This window comes from Molothrus ater, chromosome 4, assembly GCF_012460135.2.
Source record: "Molothrus ater isolate BHLD 08-10-18 breed brown headed cowbird chromosome 4, BPBGC_Mater_1.1, whole genome shotgun sequence".
Taxonomy (NCBI): Eukaryota; Metazoa; Chordata; class Aves; order Passeriformes; family Icteridae; genus Molothrus; species Molothrus ater.
In genome coordinates, this window is record NC_050481.2 from 46,913,885 (window position 1) to 46,933,839 (window position 19,955).

Below are 19,955 nucleotides of genomic sequence, written 5' to 3' on the forward strand. Positions count from 1 at the left end.
GCTGAAGCAGTAACTAAGAAACCGAGCCGAAAGCACAAAGTGTCTATAATGGCTTGTGACTGTCATGGACATGAAGACATGAGTATGTGTTCCATAATTTTAGTCTGAAAGATTCATGTTCTGTTTAGGTGTGTGTTTCTTGATACTAGCTCAGATGTTGTGCCCATTGCAATGGACTTCTGAGAACCCAGATTTACTAATCAAAGTTGTACCCACCTGGGTTTGATACTTACTGTTTTCATTCTTGTGGATGAAGTGATGTAGTATGTATACATTTTGAATTTTTAATAAATGGGAAAAATGGATCTTAAAATTGTAAGTCTTAGGGCATTTTCCAATTTGCGTTAATCCCTTGATGACAGTGAAGAGGTGAAATTTCACTTTTGATAAAGAACACTGTCTAATGCTATTTTAAGTAGTTGGGGGCTTTAAAGCTCACTGTAAGTAAGTTGCTTAGATGTCTTCTGTGAGATTCTATCTTTGGTTATTAACAGTATTAGGTTATGTAATTGAAAATGAAAAATTGTTACTGTGAAGCCTTCTTATGAGGAGGGATATTTTTAGTCAAGTTCTTAACAATGAAAAAAATCTGTTTACTTTCCTGACATATTTTATCTAATATAATGCTGGGAGCACTGCTACATTCTTATCAAGCAGTGTACTTAAATTAGTAACTCAATTCTTAAACAGTAAATGAATGATAATATTTTCATTGTAAGTTAAAAATTGCACTGGCGGTAAAAAAAGTCTTTATCTTTCAGATGGCAGAAATAGGATAATCTGCCAAATGCATAAATTTAGGATTTTGTGAAATTATTTTTGCCATGATAAGAATTTTGGTGACCTTTATTTGACTTTTGCATAGTTCAGATAATGCTTGAATAGAAGATTTCTTTTGCGGTATTTTTGCTTCGGATTTTTCCTCTTCTTTTATTACTCTGTCTAACCTACACGTAGCTACAGTACACATAATTTCAGTTTTTGGGGTTTTTTTACCTTATTATCCATTTGTATTCCCCCAGCATAGAGATGGCTAGGGTGATTGTTGTATACATTACTGTGGAAATGACTGTTCTTGAAACATGTGAAAGGAGAAATTGTCTTCCAGTGAAGCTGTGCCAATAAAAGAGAAATCATCCTACAGGAACTGAAAACCAGTATATAACAAGCAAACATTTCCCCCCACGAAAAAAAAGAAAAGAAAAATCAGTTATGTCACAAGTTAAAAGACTGATTACCTGAATGAGTTTTCTGTTAAAATTCTGTGTCTGAAATAAAACCAATTCCATATGTTCTTGGTAATTTTACAATGCTTTATTGATGTGGGAGTTTAATTTATGTTCTCTTCCTTACAGTTGCCCTGTGGTCACCGGTGTAAAGAAATTTGCCATTCAGGTAGCTGTCCTCTTAACTGTAGCCAGAAGGTCAAACTCCGATGTCTCTGTAAGAGACTGAAAAAGGTAAATTTACAAGATGCAGTTTTTGAAGGATGTAAATTCTTTGCATTTTCCTGAGCTTGTATGGATGGATTATGTGGATGCTGCAGATTGGAATAGGGTCTGTTACTATAGTAGGGCTGTAACGATTCACATCAACTGAAGATCTGGGCTGCTATATCTGCAGATTCACTGGAGAATATAAAATCTTGTTCGTTCTAAAATATGTTAGCTGCCTGACTTAAATTAGCTTTAACTTCATTCACACTTAAATTTTTCTGAGAAAAATACTCAGATGACCTGGAGTGATTTGAGAATAAAAATTACATTTTTATGACAATATTGGGAAAATGTACAGAAGTTGGAATTAGCACAGATGTTGTGAAACCTGAACTAATATAATTAATTAAGATTCCTGCAAACCTAAAAGCAGCTATGGGCATCGGCATCCTTAGCTTCTAACACAGATAAGGACAATGTAATATGACAAGTTTACTATAGCTATACACTATTATGAGGGGAACAACAGAAATTTATATGAAATTTTGACAAATGATGATGTCTTAATGAAAAAAAACCCCATAATCTGTCTTAATTAAAAAATGTTCAAATTACCTTTCTGGACCCAGTTAACTTCTGAACCTTCCAGCAGTTCCTCAGAGTCCTCGGCTTCTCCAAAATATGTCTTGTGCATCCAAGAAGTCTTGCAGGTGGGATGCTCAGCAAGAGAAAAGATGACAGTGCTTAAAACTGAGCAGCCTCTGCTTACAGATAACCACTTTGTTGTTTGGGTTTTTTTTTTAATTTCTTGAATACTAGGAAAAGGGGAGAAAGTATGATTGAGAATTACTTAATTTCCCCCCCATGACCAGACTGTGTCCTGTAGTCTAAGCCAGTTAAGATATATATATGAAGTTACTGACACTCTAAATGCAAAGGTTCAGAAGGTTATTTTTCTTGTCTAAGGCAAACAGATGAGTAAAGAGGAGAAAAATTAAACTGGACTGTAGATTTATTCTTCCTTTCAGCTTAGCTTATTAGAAAGAAGAAAAAAAAAGGACAATTTAATACATAATTACAGGTCGAAATAACATTCAGTCATTAGCTTTATTTGTAAAACTAATGTTTTACTAAATCAGAAAGTTTTATTATTTTCATAAAGAAGTTGGCAATTAAAATCTTATATAGGGAAATGATTATAAAAGACAAATTCTACTTAACAGGAAGTACAGTGCAGCAAGATACAAGAAGGCCAAGTTTCACTGGAATGTGATGCATTATGCAAGGAAATGAAGCGGAAAGCATATGAGGTAATGTAACCATTGGAGCTATGATTCCTTTTCAGAGCTTCAAGAAAAGTAGAAAAAAGAACACATTATTTTTCAAGGCAGTACCTGCAGAAATGTGGCGTAAGTGGATGTGCTGTTGAATAGTAGCTATTTTTTCAGTCTTGAATTTATGAATGGTGTTAATTGACTCAAATACTATTTTTAAACAGTATTATGGTTTTTTTTTTCTTTGAATTGATTGGAACTGATTCTTTCCTCTTTCACTGAGAACAAGTGATGATCAGTGATGATAAAATAGTCATTATTAGTGCTGTAAGATTAGAGTCAGACTGCTTTACAGAGCATTGTAAGATCTGTCTTTCCAATCAAGGTTTTGCAGCTATCAGTTTCTCAGCTTGTCCAGTGTGGAGTATAATCCGCCACGTGGTATTAGTTATCCTATACTGGTAGAATTGAGACTTTCCAGTAACTGCAGAATACTACCTAGACTGCTGTTAATGTGACTTCTCCCTAGCTCAGCTGTTTCATGAAGGAAAGAATTTGCTGTGTGCTGTCACACAGAGACAGGATATCATCCTTGCTGTTACAAACCTTTAATAAAAACAGACACAAAAAGATTGATGCATAAATTGCTTGGGTTTTATCAGGTAAGTTTTAGATGTGATAAATGTACAACCCAAGAACTCAATGGGTAAAGTCAAGTAAGCTTCTGCTCAGATTTTCAGGATTGATTTACAAGTTCTAACAACTACCACACTGACCAAATCCTGCAACTTGGCAAACAGGTTGAATGCTAAAACTTTTGGGATATGCCTTTAGGGAATACCAACCATAACAAATAGTTCTAGAAAGAATGTGAAGATGGTAAGTTCACAGTATATGGAGTCCCTCCCTAAAGCCAGGTGAGCTGACAGTAAGAGTGCATGAGCTGAGACCCAGCAGCCTGTCTCAGAGTGCTGCAGTGTCAGTGCTGTCTGCCTGGAGCAGATGCTACTACCAATGTCTTGCCCTCATGTTGTAATCCACAGGGAGAAATGGGCTAAGGCAGTGAGCAAATGGCCACAAGTCTCTGCTGTAAGCAATGCCACAGACATACTGAATGGCACAACCTAGCTGTTTGTACCTTCTTCTCAGAAGAGTGGGAATTTACTTGTTTTGGGGCTTTTATATAAAGTGATAAAGTTTTATTTAAATTCTTCCTAGGCACCTTTTTGTAACCTGTGTTGACTTATTATGCAAATGACATACTAGAATAGCCTACTAATATAGGCACTTGATGAAAGTGGCTTATTTATGTCTATTACTGTTTAATGTGTCCAGACTGGAAAAAAACTTGTTGAAAACTGCAGACATTTGCAAAGAGAAATTAGTTTGCACATTTGCAAAACACCCATTAATTTCTAAAACCAAAGTGCATTAATTCTTAATGAAACTTTTAATGTCTGGCACCTATTGAGTAAGCATTTCTTACTCACTAGATGCCTAGGAATTGAATGTGTCTTTTACTGTACATTTTATTAAAGAAAAAGTCCTAGAAATGTTTTTCCATGCTGTGATTCTAATAGTTAAGATTCCCTTTTTCTGTGTACATTATACCTGTGTATCTTATACAAATATGACCACACCAGATTAAAAAGAAGCTTTTCTGTTGCTCTTTTCAGATTTGAAGGTAACTTTTTGTTTTGTAGCTGAAGTTTTGCCATTAGATGGCAGTGACAAACAAGGGGGCTCATTGTGTAGTTTTTTGCACACCAGATTTTCAGATTTCAGATGTGCACGGCTGAAAAGGTCCTTTACACACATTTCTAAAGGGACTCTGCCATTGTATCTAGATTAATGAAATTCTCAGTAGTGGTTTTATTTGATTCTAGGTTTAGTAATTTAAAAATTAGTCAGAAAACCTGCAAATAGGACTGTGCTTTTGGCCCTGCCCCCAGTCCCTGCTGTTTGATCTACAGCATGCTAAAGCATGAGCTAGTGTGCTTTCTCCTTAGTCATCAAAAGCTCTTGAATTGGAAATTATTTGTAATCAATTCTACCTGTGCAAACAGTATTCCGTAAACTGTTTTCATTGTTAGTGTGCAGATCATCCAGCTAGTAGGATCAAGATTTTTTTCATTTCAAGTTATTAATAGATTTTTACATCTAAATTTTCTAAGGGAGTGATTCAGTGACTGCAATGCTAAAAGCCTAAAAAAGGTATAAAAAGGGAGCTATATAAACTTCTCCCATATACTGTTCCTGTGGGAACTTAGGAGTGTGACATGGTGTCTTTCTAATGGCCTTAGTTGGATTTAGCTCCTATTAGCATGCCTGGTTGTTTTTCAGTTGACATAAAATTTTGGCATCTACAAATGTCCTGTAGTACTGAAATTCTAGATTTAGCCAAATACTCTGTGGGAGTAGAATATTTTCCTCTATTGTGAGCCAACCTCCTGGTAAATTCATTTTATGCCTTTGCATTATGAAAAATAATTATTGATGTTTTATCCCTGTTTAGCATCTGTGTACTCTCCAGGATTTGGTGTCCTGTTAGTCAACTGATGAATGCTAGCTATGCATCTCTTCAGATGGGAGCCACTCCATCCTGTTGTCCTTTGTATACGTTCAGGTTTCACATTTATTTATTATTGTTTGACCAAAATGGAATGCAGGTGCTAAGATTCAAGTATGTGGCATCTTTATGTATTGACAATGTTTTCTGCACCATTTTTTTCTTAATACTTTCTAGCATTGAATTTGCTTTCTTGAACTCTGCAAAATATTTCTATAGAGTTATCAATTGTATCTTGCGTGACTACTTTTCATATGGCTTTTGGATGGTGGAGCTCAAATGATGGAAAGTTTACAGGCTTTTGCTGGGAACCATTCTATAGGAGTAATTATGATTTCTTAAGAAAATAGGTTTAGCTGCTGTTTACAACAGTTTATTATAACTTTGTGTGTCTGGACAGATAAAAGAAGCAGAAGCGAAAGCTGCTCTTGAAGAGGAGAAGCGAAGACAGCAGGTATTAGCCTTTCTTTTTCCTCATCCACCTCATCCTCACCTTGTTCTTGTTAGTAAATAATTTAATTTGCATGCTATTAAAGATTTATAGTTTTTAATGTGATATGCATAGTCATTCCTGTCAGCTGTTACCATACTCTGTGTGCTGTAAATTATTTACAATGGTTGAGGCCACATTTCTGCAAGCAATTTTCATAATTTTGTGCAAAATGATAACTTTGTATTACTATAGCTTTGTGCAAGGTAATTTATTTTTAAACTAGTAAGTATGTTTTATTTTAATCAAACACTTTATACAGCATAAACATTACAGAATACTGAATAGCCTCTGCAAGATTTAAATATTGGGTGAAGCTGCCCTTCCCCCTCCTATCATGAAAGAACAAGGACAGCTAGATGAGTTCTTGTCCTTCAAGGTCTCTGGGGTGGCGGGGAAACATGTATTTAGTGTAATTGCTGTTGGTGGTGAGGGTATGTGGTTGGCATTGCAATCCACAAAGCTGCTGTGCCATCTGCCTGGAGGTGCTGGTCACATTCAGGCAAACACTCTAAGCTCAGTTGGTGATGGCTAGGACAGGTTTGTCATCTGGAGTCTGCACACCTTCCAGCCAGTTCATGTGTGCCTGTACCTGAGTGAGCATTTGACACCAAATCATATTCCATGTCTAGTGTGTGCTTTCTGACTCCTTTTACTCAATTATCACAGCATCTGTATGTTTAATTTACACTTGTGTTTTCACCTGCATGTCACACACTGTTTTTATCAGGGATCAGTGGCTTGCTCCCTTCTTGAAAGTGGAGCAAGGGAGGATTACAGAGCTGATGCACTTCTGCCATTTCCCCAATCTCATTAGTATAGAGAGTCTCTCTGTGGGTCCTAACTTCTCTTATACACACTTTTTAAGTTCTCTAAGTAATTAATGAATATGTTACATCTAAATTGCTCTGGCAAGGCATGTTTTTGCTTATCAGAGGGGAACCTTATCTGCTCATCCTGCAAGAAAAACATGGTTATGCATCTGTCCAGAGCACCAGACATTGTTCTATGATCATCCTGCAATGTTTGTTGCAACATTCATATCTCAGCTGTCTATAGAATTGAGCACACATTTCCTCATATAACTCCTAGACAGTTCTTCTCATTCTTCTTGTTCTCTAAGCTGACCCTGGAAATGTAACTTCTGGCATATAGGTCAGGAAGTGTGACTTACATACAGATGTCTGAAACAAATTGGGCAGAGGAAATCTGTAGGTGTTGGTTCTGCAAGCAAAGAACTGATGTATGCTAATGGGCATTTAAACATGTAAAGAACACGTTTACAGTCCTAGAGCTAGAAAGCCAAATTTGCTGATGTTTGTCTTGCACTGAGTGTTTGCATGCATTCCAGAAGCCATCCCACCCAAATACTAATGATTTCTGCTCAAAATCACTTGATTTATAGTCCCTCTAGTAAAGTCTCAGTAAGGAGGCAGTAGCAGATTTGCTCTACCAACACAGTGTGCTGGATTTTGGCTGGGTTCTTGAGCAGTGATTGTTTCTCTCTGCAGTCACACCACCATTGCTTTCTACTTGTACATTCTTTGAAGTCTCACAGTTCCAGCTCCACAGTAGTAACTTTATGCAATATATGGCAACTGTTCCTGCATATTTGTTTTGTGATGGATGCAACTTCAGGGATGGAAAACTTCACCTATACATAATGAATCCTATTTGAAGGTTAACTTAGTTATTTAGTGCATTAGGAAGCAGTAGGACAAAAACAGTAAAAAAAATAAAGGACAAAACAAATTGTTAAAAAAAAAGATACAGCTGTAACTAATAAATAGGCTCTAGAACTGCATACAAGTACTAACCTCGACTACTCCAGCCTTTTTATGTAACATTGGTTCCCATCCAGTTAGAACTCATAATCTGCCATCTGTTGATGGAAATTAGAGGACATCACTATCGTAGGGTGTTGGGTCATGTTAAAAGTATATTTTTGAGTGTGCTCCCTTCTGACAAAAGTTTGCATCTTGTACCACCTTCTCAATGTCATTAGCACATTTTTGTAGAGACTGTTCCTCTGTTAGTCACAGTTTCTTAAAACTATTTTGATTAATACTTAATTAAATGTTTTATATACAAATTAGTTAGTGCTCTAGTAAGTCTGTGCATTTATATTTTGGTATTTGCTATATTTGGTAGCAACTTTTGCTAATACCATTTACAGATGGTTTCTTAGTGGAAGAGATGGCTTGGCTAGGCTTCTTGTTGTGGCCCGAGCAGCCAAACTTTCCCTCTGCTTCTAATTCAGAGGCACCCTGTGAGGCCAGGGTTTTCACAACTGCTAGAGGTGGAAAAAAGATCAGCACTTTGATTATTTAACAACTCTGACCAAGTTCTGTCTGTTCCTCTCCATTGTAAAAGGTTTAGTTAAATTTTCAAGCTAACTGTTTAGAGTTTCAATACTGGAAGTTAGGGTCTTGAAGCTGAAGTGTAATTTACTGAGTTGTAGGAAAGATTTATTTTCCCTTTTTTTATGTCCAAAGAAAAATTTTTAACAGATCCTTAGAAGTTAAATAGTCAAGTGTTCCCCTCCCCATTCATAAAAATATATCCTCACTTTCAGTAAATACACTTTGTCACTGTTACTTGCATTCATTTAGCTACATTTTCCCATGGGAATGCTACTCCCTTCAGTGCAGAAAGAACTGCATATAGCGAACAACACCTGAAAGAACAAAATCCAGGGCCTGAGCAACACTGAACTAGATGTTTTGAGTATACCGTTCAAATAAACACATGCCATTTTACTTTTAGTATGCTTACATACAAAGAAGTTAGGTTCTTATCTAAATAAAAACCCTAGGCTTGTTTAGCTTGAAAAGTTAAGCTTGTTTAAAGATTGTGCATAACCATTGCTTCAGAGGTCATTAAGGTGACACTTCAGGAATATGACAGTTACACAAAATCTGTAGGTGGCTTTTCAAGGGTAGTGATGGCTTCTCTCTCATATTCTGTGCCTACAAATCTTTTTTCATTCTGTGTTTTTGGTTTTGTAAATTATATATTTATTTTTAGACAGGTTTTTGTAGAGTTCACTAGGAAAGCAATTCAATAGCTATTACATAATTTTGTTTGAGCCCTATATTTTAACTATTGTAATTCCTAGAGCTTTCTGCTTTTAAAATGTACTGATCAGAAGTGTATAGTAACTATAGAAGCCCCAAATTTTACTTGAGTGTCTGTCACTCAAATAAATGAAATACTGTCATGAAACAATGCCATGTTGTCTTTAAAACCATAAAAACTCTGCCCTTGCCTCCAGATTTTGGATTTTGAAAAACTGTTTCATTAAAATACTTTGCTTTTCTAAGGGAGGATTAGCTAGTTGAGAGTAATCTTGTTTCAAATAGGCTGTGACTTTGTCTGAACTCTTCTCCCATATCATCAGAGAAGTGCCAACACTTTCTGCCTTTATTAGGTACAAAGGAATACACATCAAAATAGGCCCCTTTCTTCTGCTAACAGTGGTATCTGGCTCAGGCAGGGAAGCGCTGCTTTGTGAAACTGACAAATATTTGCTGTCAGTGAAGGAAGACCAGACATCAGGCAACCTTGAGTTTTGAATGAAAATTTTAGTTACTGAACTACTGCTCTGTCCATTTCCCAAAATAGTCTTTTTCTTGTTTTTATAATGCACTCACTGTATCGTCTTAGTCCCTCTTCCTGGCAGCCCTGCAGTTGTAGTCACATAGATTTATTTCCTCTCTGGCCAGGCTTTGTCCCTGTTCACTGTCCATGATTCCTCTGCTTCAGCTCAGTCTTGTGCCTTTTGCCCAGCCAGTCCTGCCTTGCTGCGCTCTGCTACTCCCATCTCGCTTCCTTTCACTCCATCTGGTTTGTCTGCTCCCTAGTGCCTTGTCCCATGTTTTCTCTGGTAGCTAACAACTTGACCAAAAATCCAGGTAATCATCAGACTTTTTCTGACTTTAGTCTGTCTCAGGTCTTCCTAGCAATTAGATACCTTCTCATTGGAGCCTCATCCTAATCTTCACTCTTTATTCTAGGCTGCCTAGTTCCAGTTTTATTTCAGCTTTGTTCACTCAAATGAGTTTTTTCTATATTCTCATGATGCTCTTTTAAAATAAATGTGGAGGGGATGATGAACAGGGATCAGAGATCCTATTGTTTATTCCAGACAGGACCCTAAAACTACCATTCTATGTTGGAAGCCTGGCATTCTTACTTTTACAATTGTTTTGCTCCATTTTTGGGCCTATAGGCATGTGCTTCCTACTGAAGGATATTATATACCTCTTACATTCATATGAGTGATTAAATGTTCAAGTTACAACTCTTAACAAATAGAATATTTTTGTGTGTATCTAAAATTATAGCAATTAATCTAAAATTTAGTGACCATGCAAATATAAAGAATTGAGGGAAATAACATACAGTTTTAGTTACTTACGTTTTTATTAATTTAGTTTTGGCAGAGTGCATCTTTATTACAAGGGAATGTCTTTGAAGATTTCAGCCTATGCCCTTATAGAAGTTGGTAAAATAGCTTAAATGCAAATGTGTTTTTTAATTGAAAAAAAAAAGTATTTTTAACATATTTCATGGAAATAACATTATTTTTAGCTTAATATTTTCAGCCTGAGTTAAAAAACTGAGCATGCAAAACTTCAGTTGGCTGCATTTTTGGCAATGTTTTTATAGGAAACTAAACAATGGTTTAATACTTAAAAGCAGTGTGCTTTGTACCTGTGGCATGTAGTGCCAATCTATGGGTGTAGTACACATCTGTGAGATGTGTAACTTCTTCTGGCTGACAGTTACTTCTATTGAATGTTACTTGGTAATGTTATTTAAAACCTTCATATTTCCTTGTTTTTAATTCTGATACAAATGTCAACTACATGTGGTTCTCTTTATTTAGGCTGAACTGGAAGCTTTTGAAAACAGATTAAAAGGGCGAAGAAAGAATAAGAGAAGAAAGGATGAGGTAGAAGTTGAACAATCATCATGGCAAAAGTACAAGAACTTCATCATGCTGCCAGTGTTCGGAGTTGCTGTTGTGATGGTTGCATGGCTCATGGTCTACAATGACTGAAAACAACTCAATATTTCATATACCTCAGTTGGACTTTAGGTAGCTGTTATTCCTACAACGTTAGTCTGTGTGTAACAGAACTTAATAAGCATAGATTATGTATGTATACTCTTTGCTAAGAAAAATGTAGAGGAGAGAAGAAATGTCACCTTTTGTGTTACTACATTCACAGCACAAAACTGAAGTCAGACACCAAAAGTAATAGTAGATTCTAGTCTACACTGAAGTGCTGATAGTTTGACTGGGATTTGTTAACATCTCTTCTATTATTCTGTTATTTTTCCTTGTCTCCATTTCATAATATTAAGAATAGCTTAGTATAAAATGGTTTATTGAATATATGTTTCCTGTAAAATCAGCTTAGTTGTTTATTGAAGGTTAGTGTTCTTATGCTCATCTTTGTTGTATCACACAATAATTCTATGCTTCACGCCAGTTTTAATTATGGCAAATAACAGGGAACCTTGGGTCACTTAGGCTTGCGTATTCTGGGGCCTTGTTCAGAGCTTTGTTAGATAAAGGAAATGTGAACTATCTTTCAATTCAGCTGTATCACAAACAGAACAGTGCCCTCCCCCCCTTACAAATGGCGGGGTTTGCTTTTTTGTTGTTTCACCCTGCCCCTTCCCACCCTTGTTTCCTCAAAATTGAGCTAACTGAAAAGTTCCTTTAGTGGACAGATGCATATGCTGAACATGGATGTCAAGAAGTTTCAGGGTACAAGGCTGCATTCTCACTGTTGCCCCAACTGCCAGCAGCAGAAAAACAATTTGAAATTAAACTTAAGAGTATCAATTGACTATTTGTATGGATAAATGTCAGAGTTGGATATTTGTACAGATGTGCGAAAATGTAATTGGACAGTGTAACAATACAGTAATATAATGTTCTGAAGCCATCTGATGCTTGGTAGTCACATTTAAACCTTCTAGCTAAACTTCCAAATGTTTAAATATTTTCTTACTGACACTTGTGAATACCTTGCTTTAGGTTATCAGTATTGGTGGGTAGAACTGGAAGGTTTTTATCTGGCTTCAGGATTATCAGAGAGGCTATGTAGTCTCAGCGGAGAGACTGCAAGTTCAATTCAGGAATGGGGAAATCAGAAAACTGAATTTTTAAACCTCTGCTAGAAACTTTTTGCTGATACTTGAGCATTGCAGGTTACTGCAAAGTGATTACAAGCTCCTGCAAAAAATGGGGTGCATGCCAATGGGTATTAGTATTATGCCCTTGTAATTCAGGCATATAATTTAATCACGAATCCTGCAAAAGCAGTGGGACCATATGTATGAGTTAGCAGAAAACGTTGGAGTTTGCTTGAAAGCTCTTCTAGTTGATTTTGACTTACTTGCGAAGGGACCCAGTATTAATTTGAACAGATATCCAATTGTAATTCTGATTCGGCAGCAAGAAAATAGAAAAGCTGCAAAAAGGAAGAAGCTTTTGATTACATAGATTAAGAAAAGAGATAAAATTAGTTTCTTTTCAGTTTTTCACAGAAGTTTGGTGAATGAGGAGAAAGGTGGGGAAAACTTGGCAATATTTAGCATGGATTGATGCTATTCTATAGTACTTTGGTTGTAAATTAAATTTTAGAGATGCATATTACTTATGTGTCAGACCATTAGTATTTAAAGTTGTAGAATTAATTGAAATTATGCTGTGCAAAATTGCATCTCCATTGAATTTCTTATTTTTCTAGTATAAAAGGTAAATATTGTTTCATATCGTTGCTTTAACTTTTTTCTATCACATTAATGCCTGGAAGATAATTTCAGATATGTTTAACAAGAGTGAGGTGATCCTATTGTATTGTGACTGCATATGTCAGTAACTCTTCTGTCACTAAGGAAAAAGTATTTTTGTTCAGATGAAGTAAAATGTTTATGGTTTATCCAGAAGTACAAAAAGATACCTTTCTGGCTGAAATATGAAAATCAACATGAATGAGAACTTTGTGGAAACAGCTTTTATCTTGCATGACTATCACTATTTTTTTTTTTTTTATTTACTGCTAGCTTTAAAATAATTATAATGGAAAGTTTATCCTTGCTTCAACAGCAAAGAGAAGAAACTTCTCTCTAGCGAGTTATACTAATTGACTGCACTTATTAGATGTTTGAAGAAGTTCTTAGTATTCTTTTCTGCATATTTGTGGGAAATACTGGAGAAGAAGAGGCTTCTCATTGATCATCTTCATTAAAGATTGCCATGATTTTTTACTATACAAATTCATTCTGTTCATACAAAGGTATGTGTGAGTAGGCGTATTCCCTTTCTTAAAGGATTTGTATCTCTTCTGAACCTTGCATATGCAAGGCATACCTATTTTTGAAATTTTATTCAAAATAGTTCTGTATATCTTATCCAACCATGTGAGTCATTTGCACTCTGTTGGTCTGCCTGCTGAACCAGATATTTATTTCTTGGCATAAAAAAAGTGTGGGGGTTCAGGCAATCTGCAGTTTAATAAATCACTAGTTTTTTGTTTGTTTCTTTAAAATATTTTTACAGTTAATATTTTGCCTTTCTTTGGTTGGAGCTCTGTGTTGTCAACAACCTTTGAAGTAAAAGATACAGATAAAATCACCTTTTATTCAATATTAATGAAAGACAGTAATTTTAGTAAAGAAATTTTGAATTGAAGGTAGGGTTTGGTATCAATTTATATATAATGTGCTGTTACATAATGTAATGAGCAAATATTTTTAATGTTAACAGCTTACAAAAAAAATGCATATTGATCAGTATACATTAAAACAAATTATATAATCTGACCTGCTGTTGAAGGGAAATTACAGTGATAGAAGCCTGATGATGACTTAACATGAAGAATATGTAGGTATGTGTAAAATGAAAAATATTGTGGCTTTTCCTGATTCTGGATGCATTGTGATGAAAATGTATCCTTCCATTGAGCCAAGGTTCTTATGTTCAGTATGTTTGGGATTGGAAACTCCTAGGGCAAGTTTTTTCCCTGTAACAGTATCAATCCATTGTGTGTGTTAATTTAATGTAAAACCAAGTCAGACAATAAATATATCAAAAACAACTTGAAAATTTGTTTGTTCTCAAGGACTGGTGTAGTGAAGCAGCAAACTTCCCAGGTAATGATGACTGACACACTGCAGCCCAAGATTTAGGTATGCTTTCTGCCCCCTTCTCTGGTAGTGATAATTCTTCCTTCTCAGATGAATGCTGGAATTATGTAATTGTGTTCCTTCATGTTACTGCTCTGACAAAATTGTGAAAATGGGTTGGGGAAGTCGATTAAGGTGAAACAAATGGGAATGGACTTGGTAGATTTCTTTTTGGCCTCACAGGGAGAAATATAGCTGATTTATTAGACATTTGTGCTGACCTTAACTAATAGAGAAAGAAATGTTACTAAGCAGATAGCACCAAAATTTGTTCATAAAAGCATCTATGTTTGATTGTGGCTTTAAAGCAGTGAACTCTGAGTTTGTCATCTCAGTAGTAGTTCAGGCTCCAAAACGTATCTGCCCTGTGCCAGCTTTCTCTGAGTAATGAGCTTGTGTGTTGTGAGGTTAGAGCGCAGAGATGCTTGGTCTGAAGTGTGTTGCAGTGCCAGGCAGTGAAAGCTTGATGTGTGTGCTTTAGGTTGGAGCATTCTTGTTTGGACACACACAAACAGGGTCATGCGTGGCCCTGTTCTCATTTTCATTTAGTTTTGATAACCCTCTTCTGCTTGGGTTGCATCCTGTTACCAGTTGTTATCTATGAGCTTTTCAATTGCTCCCTTTCCTTTCTTCATGAATATATTTGTATTCCTGTCTGCTCTTATTCAAGTAAATTAGTCAGTTGCTTTAGAGAATTAGAAAATTAAGAACCTGTAGTGTCTTGAATTTCCTAGGAAAAGAAATGCAAGGTAAAAATTAAGGAAAAAAATCAAATTAAATCAAATTAACTATAAGATAATGAGATATACTTCTTTCCACAAAGATGGAAAGATGGTTAGATGTTAATGAATTATTTGAACCCTGCATTACGATGTCTACATGCTGTGCTACCAGAAAACAATTCTGTGGTATGGATAGTGTATGAATATGACCTGTGATACATCAAACTCAGCTGTAAGGTAGGCCAAACAGCAGCTGTGTAGAAATAAGTCATGCTCTGAGGGAACTGTGGCTTCATTCAACCAAGCATTATTTCTGCTAAATGTTACTCATGCAGTGATTTCCATAAAATTCCCAACAAAACCAGAACTCAGGCTTTCTTTGTATGCTGCTGAATCTTGTTGTGAAACTCCAGTTTCAGTGGCACTCCTATTGAAGGAAATTAGTTTGAAATAGGAGTCAAGACTGGCTTGGGGTTTGGAATTCACAGTTCTCCAGCTGAAGCCATCCTCAGCCAAGGCCAAGCTGGCTTTGCAGTCTAAGTCATGTACTGCACCTCTTAGATACACATTGTCATTTACTGTTATTAGCATTTTTGACAGGGCTACCTAATCTCTGTAATGAATCACAAATTATGGTTTGATTCCTACATCACAGCACAAAATATTTGTTATTTTGCATAAATGGTCTTTCTTTTCTCTCTTTCCATGCTTTTCCTATTTTTGGTGCAATTGTTTTAAAACCACCACTGTTTTCCTGCAGATGCTGGAGGTTGGTTTGGAGAGATGTTTGGTTGGTTATGTAAAAGGTGCAGCACTGAGTTACCATGAGCAGAAGCCTCTAAGTACACTGGCACTCCAGAAGCATAGAGAACACTGTCTGCACCATAAGGTAACCACTGTTTGCACACAAGGTAACAGGGCCTAAATCTGAAGGCATGGAAATACAGGTATGGAAAAGAAACTGGAAAAAAAAATGCTAAGCATCTTGTTTATTATTTAAATATAAACATATATAACACCATGTGTTTTTATTTACAAATATAAACATTGTGATGAGGGGTATCACCCTCACTGATTGTCAAGAGTGCTGACAGGGCTGGAAGCCATATTCATAGAGAGGTGGTGGTTCACATTTTCTTGGGAGGTTTCTGATTTACATTTAGAATGATAGCATTTCAGAAGTACTAAATCATACACAGGAAAAACTGGAAGCCTTTCTGGTTTACAGATGTCATCTCAGAACCCAGCAGTAGTCCCTGTGACTCTTGGAAGGGTCCTGAACTGTTTCTATTCTGGTAGCACACACTTCTGCCCATTTTGTAGTCATTGTTTTGCGTTTTGTCCTGTTGACTTTATCGTTCTTGGATAGTATTGGTGGGCTCTGTTGTGTGCACAGACCGAGGCTTCAGTCAGACTTGACATCTTTGAATGCAAACACAGGGCAAGGGGACAAATAGATCAAATGCAGGTCTTAAAAGATGGTATCTCATGGTTGTAGGACATTTGCTCTGTCACTTGCAGCTTCAGGTGGCACTTGGCTCTCGGCCTGAGAATTTTGCTTTCATAGATATGCAACAGCCACCACATCCCTCCAGCTCCGGATCGTTGGGGCCGGTCAGGACCAGGACCGGTGTCGGGACAAGGGGTAACGCCGTTGGGTCGCCGCTGTTCTCCCGCGCAGCGCTTCCTCGCAGGGGAGGGACGGGGCACGGCAGGCTCGTCGCCAGGGGGCTGGGACGGGAGCTTTCCTGCGGGGAACGAGCTGTGGAAACATGTCGTTGGCTCCGGGAGGTTCCTCCTGCTGGAGCTCTTTCCCCTCCGCTTCTGCGATGCCAGCGCCTCTTTCAGCTCTCTTTGGAGCGTTAGAAGCCGGGCTGCGGCAGGCCAGCCGCTGTGCTACAGAGGGAAGCGCTGCAGTCCCTGCAGGCACGAAACTCTCCGTCCCTGGGCTGAAAGGAAAGCCTTTGCCGGACCGTAACGTAAAACAAAGCGCAGGGAAGTCCACCCGCGGATGAATGAAGGGATACGGGAGTCTGGCCCATGCTTGCCAACCTCCGCTCTGAACTCTGCGCCTCGACTCGATGGGCCGAGAGCGCCCGCAGGTCCGTGCGCTGGGCTGGCTTCGGATCGCTTCAGCCGCAAGTGCGCGTCCGGGCGGGCGGCCCGGGGGCCAGGGCGCGGCGGAGCCCCGGCGAGCCAAGGTAAGGGGTGCGAGGGGCGAACTCCGCGGCTTCTTGCCCCTTACATCATCTCTGACTCAGGCTTGTCTTGCCACCTGCAGCCCTTCGCAGCGTGACGAGGCGTCCCTTAACCGGATGGGGGGATGGGGAGGGGCGCAAAGGCTGTGCCCACTCCATCCGCCCTCCCTGGGGGATGGCTTTAGGGCGAAATTAGCAAGTGGGCTGTCTCTCAGCGTGCCCCCAAGGGGTAGAGCCTTGTGTGCGAAAGGGGTGGGGATGTGGCTCTTTCTTGCGGAGGTTTATTATTATTGGGTGGAGGAGCGGGGAGGGGGAGTCTGCAGAGCAGACAAAATGCGAAGCCCTCCTCGCAAGTGTGTTTGTGCAGGAGGCGGGTGGACGCGGTTCGTCAGAGACCGAGGTAGAGAACAGTGAGGGGGCGGCCAAAGTGGAGAGGGGTCAGCAGCAGCCAGAGCATGCTCTCCACGCAACAGTTCCCTGCCCTGCCTGCGGAGGAGGAGCGCTACCGGCAGGTCCTCTCCGCCAGCCGGGTAAGGCGAACCTCGGGGCGCTCTGCTCCTCGCGGGGGGCCGCCTGGGTACCGCGGGCCGGGGGCCTGGGAGGGCGGCTGGCTCCGCCGCTCGGTGACCCCCGGGCTGCGGGCGGGGGCAGTGCGCTCAGGGGACACCTGCGGCCGCAGCCGGCCCAGGGGTAATTCCCGTGCGCGGCGCACAGCCTGCGCTGCCGCCGCGGGGCTGAGCGGTACGGTGCTCGGGCAGGCGGAGGAGGAGCCCTCGCCGAGCTGTTGTAGCGAGAACGGACCCGTGGCTCAAAGGCAGGAACCGTGTCCCCCGGAGGGGCGGCCTAGGGGACGGCCGGGGACAAGTGACCTGCCGCGCCCAACCTGCCGCGATGGAGCCGTCCCGGAGCGCTCCTGTGTCTAAACTTGCGGGGACGCGCCGGGGACGGCCGCGTTCAGAGGCGGCAGGTGAGCCGCAGCCAGCAAGTGCTCGTTGTCGGCGTCTCAGGGAGAGCCGAGCGGCGCCCTCGACCCGCTTTTCTCACCAAGCGCGGAAGATCAGCGGGGCTGCTGTGCCCGGTAAATGCTCTGCCGCTGGAAGGAGCGGAGAGTTGTTCGAATCCGACAACAGGATTTGTAGGAGCAAAGTTCAGGCTTAACGTCTGTCAGGGCTGTCATGGCAGCTCCATCGGGGTCTGGGCTCCCGGGTAACCGGTGCACCGTGACTCCGGGGCGGTGGTTACCCCCGGCATCAGCGGGAGCTGGCTTTATCCTTGCGTCGGTGCACCTTGCGGTCGGGTGGAGGGACCCCGAGTCCCCTCCCACGGCTGTCCGGCGGGATGGTACCGCTGGCCGTCAGGAGGTGATCCAGTACAGGGTCACAGAGGAGGCACCTAATCATTCCAGGGAGAGCCAGCCTGTGTGCTTGCAAGTGTCCGGAGGGGGTAGCGCAGGTGTGGCGTGGGCAGTCTCGCAGCACACACCTGTGGGGAGGGATGAGGGAGTCTGCCGCCCTTATGGGAGAGGCTGCATAAGAGAGGGCGAGGGGGAACTTGCAGGAGGTGGCTGCTGCGCTGGTGCGAGCTTGGAGGGTGGGTCCCCTGAGCCTGCCCTTCCCTCCGCTGGCCGGGGCGCAGATGTCTCCCCAGTGTCCCGGCTCGGGTGCGCTGTCAGAGGGGCAGGCGCGGTGGGGGCCGCAGCTCTACAGCGGGGAGCCCAGCGGCAGAGTCTGCAGGGAGAGACCGGCTGCCCTCGCCCTCCGCTGCCGGGAGGGACCGGCGAGGGCCGCGCCGGAGTGCTGAGCCTGATGCCGGGCACTTGCGGAGAGGGCGACGGAGCTTCTCGCACTGTCACACCGATCGTACGCGACCGAAATGCCACAGCAGGGGGTTTCACAAGTTTATAAACACGGCAGTGTACTTCAGTAGTATCATTGCTCCACTTAATTTAAAATGCAGAGTCCTTGGATGCATTTCATGGGAGGCAGTTAATTAATTAACTTAATTTACTAGCAGTCTGGTTGCGATTATGAAACTCTGAAGTGAAATCAAATATCCAGAGCTTTTAATGCATTCCCAGGATCTCTTGGGAAGTTTTGGCTTTCAGCAGTAAGAGTGTAGTAGTAGATTTTTCCATATGGGTACATACACCCTTCCTGTGTTCCTAAAAGAGGGACCAGTCAGCAGACTAAATTCTTTTGTTTGTTTTTGTAATGGATGCTCTAGTTGGAGATCTCTGTTATACTTGGGTGCTGTGGCACATGAATGAATGAATGTTTCACTGAGATAGTCCAAACAGCAAAGTTGTAATACAAGAAATTAGAGAACTACTCTACCTGTGTCCCTATAAAAGCTGGTGGTATCCCCAGAGGACCTTGGACATCTAGGTTCTGTGGAAAGATGGGGACTTCTTCAGCTGAACAAAGGAATCCTAAACAATGTTTAAACCTCTTTTAGAAATGAAATGCTCATGACTTTTTTCCCTCCTCCAAAGGCCATTTAGGAAGTACCCCAACAGGCAGGTCTTTCTGCCTGTGGAGAAGCCTGACCCTCCAACCCCACATATAATCCTCACTCAGCATGCATTTTTAAGGAAGCCACCAGCACTCATCCTCCTGAGAAGGCTCTCCTGGTGGTGAGCCAGGCAATACAGCATGCTTTCCCATGTTAGAGGAGCTTGCTTGTGCTTTTAGTATCCCATGAAGCCATCAGGACAAAATACTGTTTTTCCTGAGTCTTTTGGAGCTGGAACTATAAAATACTGAAGAAAACATTCACTTCCTTTCCATAAGTCTTAGCTGGCACTCAACTGTATGCAGATAACTGGAATGTCCAGCGAATTAAAAGTATTGTAGGTAGATGGTTGGAAATGTGTAATGATTTGAGGTGTTCTATAAAATGTGCACAGGGCGATTTTATGTATCTCTCTTATTGTTTGGCTGTTAATGATGTATTAGATGATGTCTGCAGATACAAGTCAAAGCTAGGACTGTTAACAGTGCCAGTAATTATTTTAAAATGTGGGTTTACTTGAATGTAGGAGTTGCCCTTTCTTAAATTT

The 19,955-nt window shown here is 40.4% G+C and overlaps 2 protein-coding genes across 2 annotated transcripts in view; both read left to right on the top strand.

The window, feature by feature from the left end:
• The window catches only part of NFXL1 (nuclear transcription factor, X-box binding like 1), a 45,920-nt gene extending 32,031 nt beyond the window's left edge, over nucleotides 1–13,889 (top strand). The window contains exons 19-22 of the mRNA XM_036382142.2: nucleotides 1,356–1,460; nucleotides 2,660–2,746; nucleotides 5,680–5,733; nucleotides 10,661–13,889. Of these exons, the coding sequence (XP_036238035.1) occupies nucleotides 1,356–1,460; nucleotides 2,660–2,746; nucleotides 5,680–5,733; nucleotides 10,661–10,834 (420 nt within the window). The 3' untranslated portion in view covers nucleotides 10,835–13,889. The remainder of the gene's footprint in view (nucleotides 1–1,355; nucleotides 1,461–2,659; nucleotides 2,747–5,679; nucleotides 5,734–10,660) is intronic.
• A 3,437-nt stretch (nucleotides 13,890–17,326) lies between these two features.
• CORIN (corin, serine peptidase) overlaps nucleotides 17,327–19,955 on the top strand; it is a 111,423-nt gene continuing 108,794 nt past the window's right edge. The window contains exon 1 of the mRNA XM_036382834.1: nucleotides 17,327–17,427. Within this exon, the coding sequence (XP_036238727.1) occupies nucleotides 17,353–17,427 (75 nt within the window). The 5' untranslated portion in view covers nucleotides 17,327–17,352. The remainder of the gene's footprint in view (nucleotides 17,428–19,955) is intronic.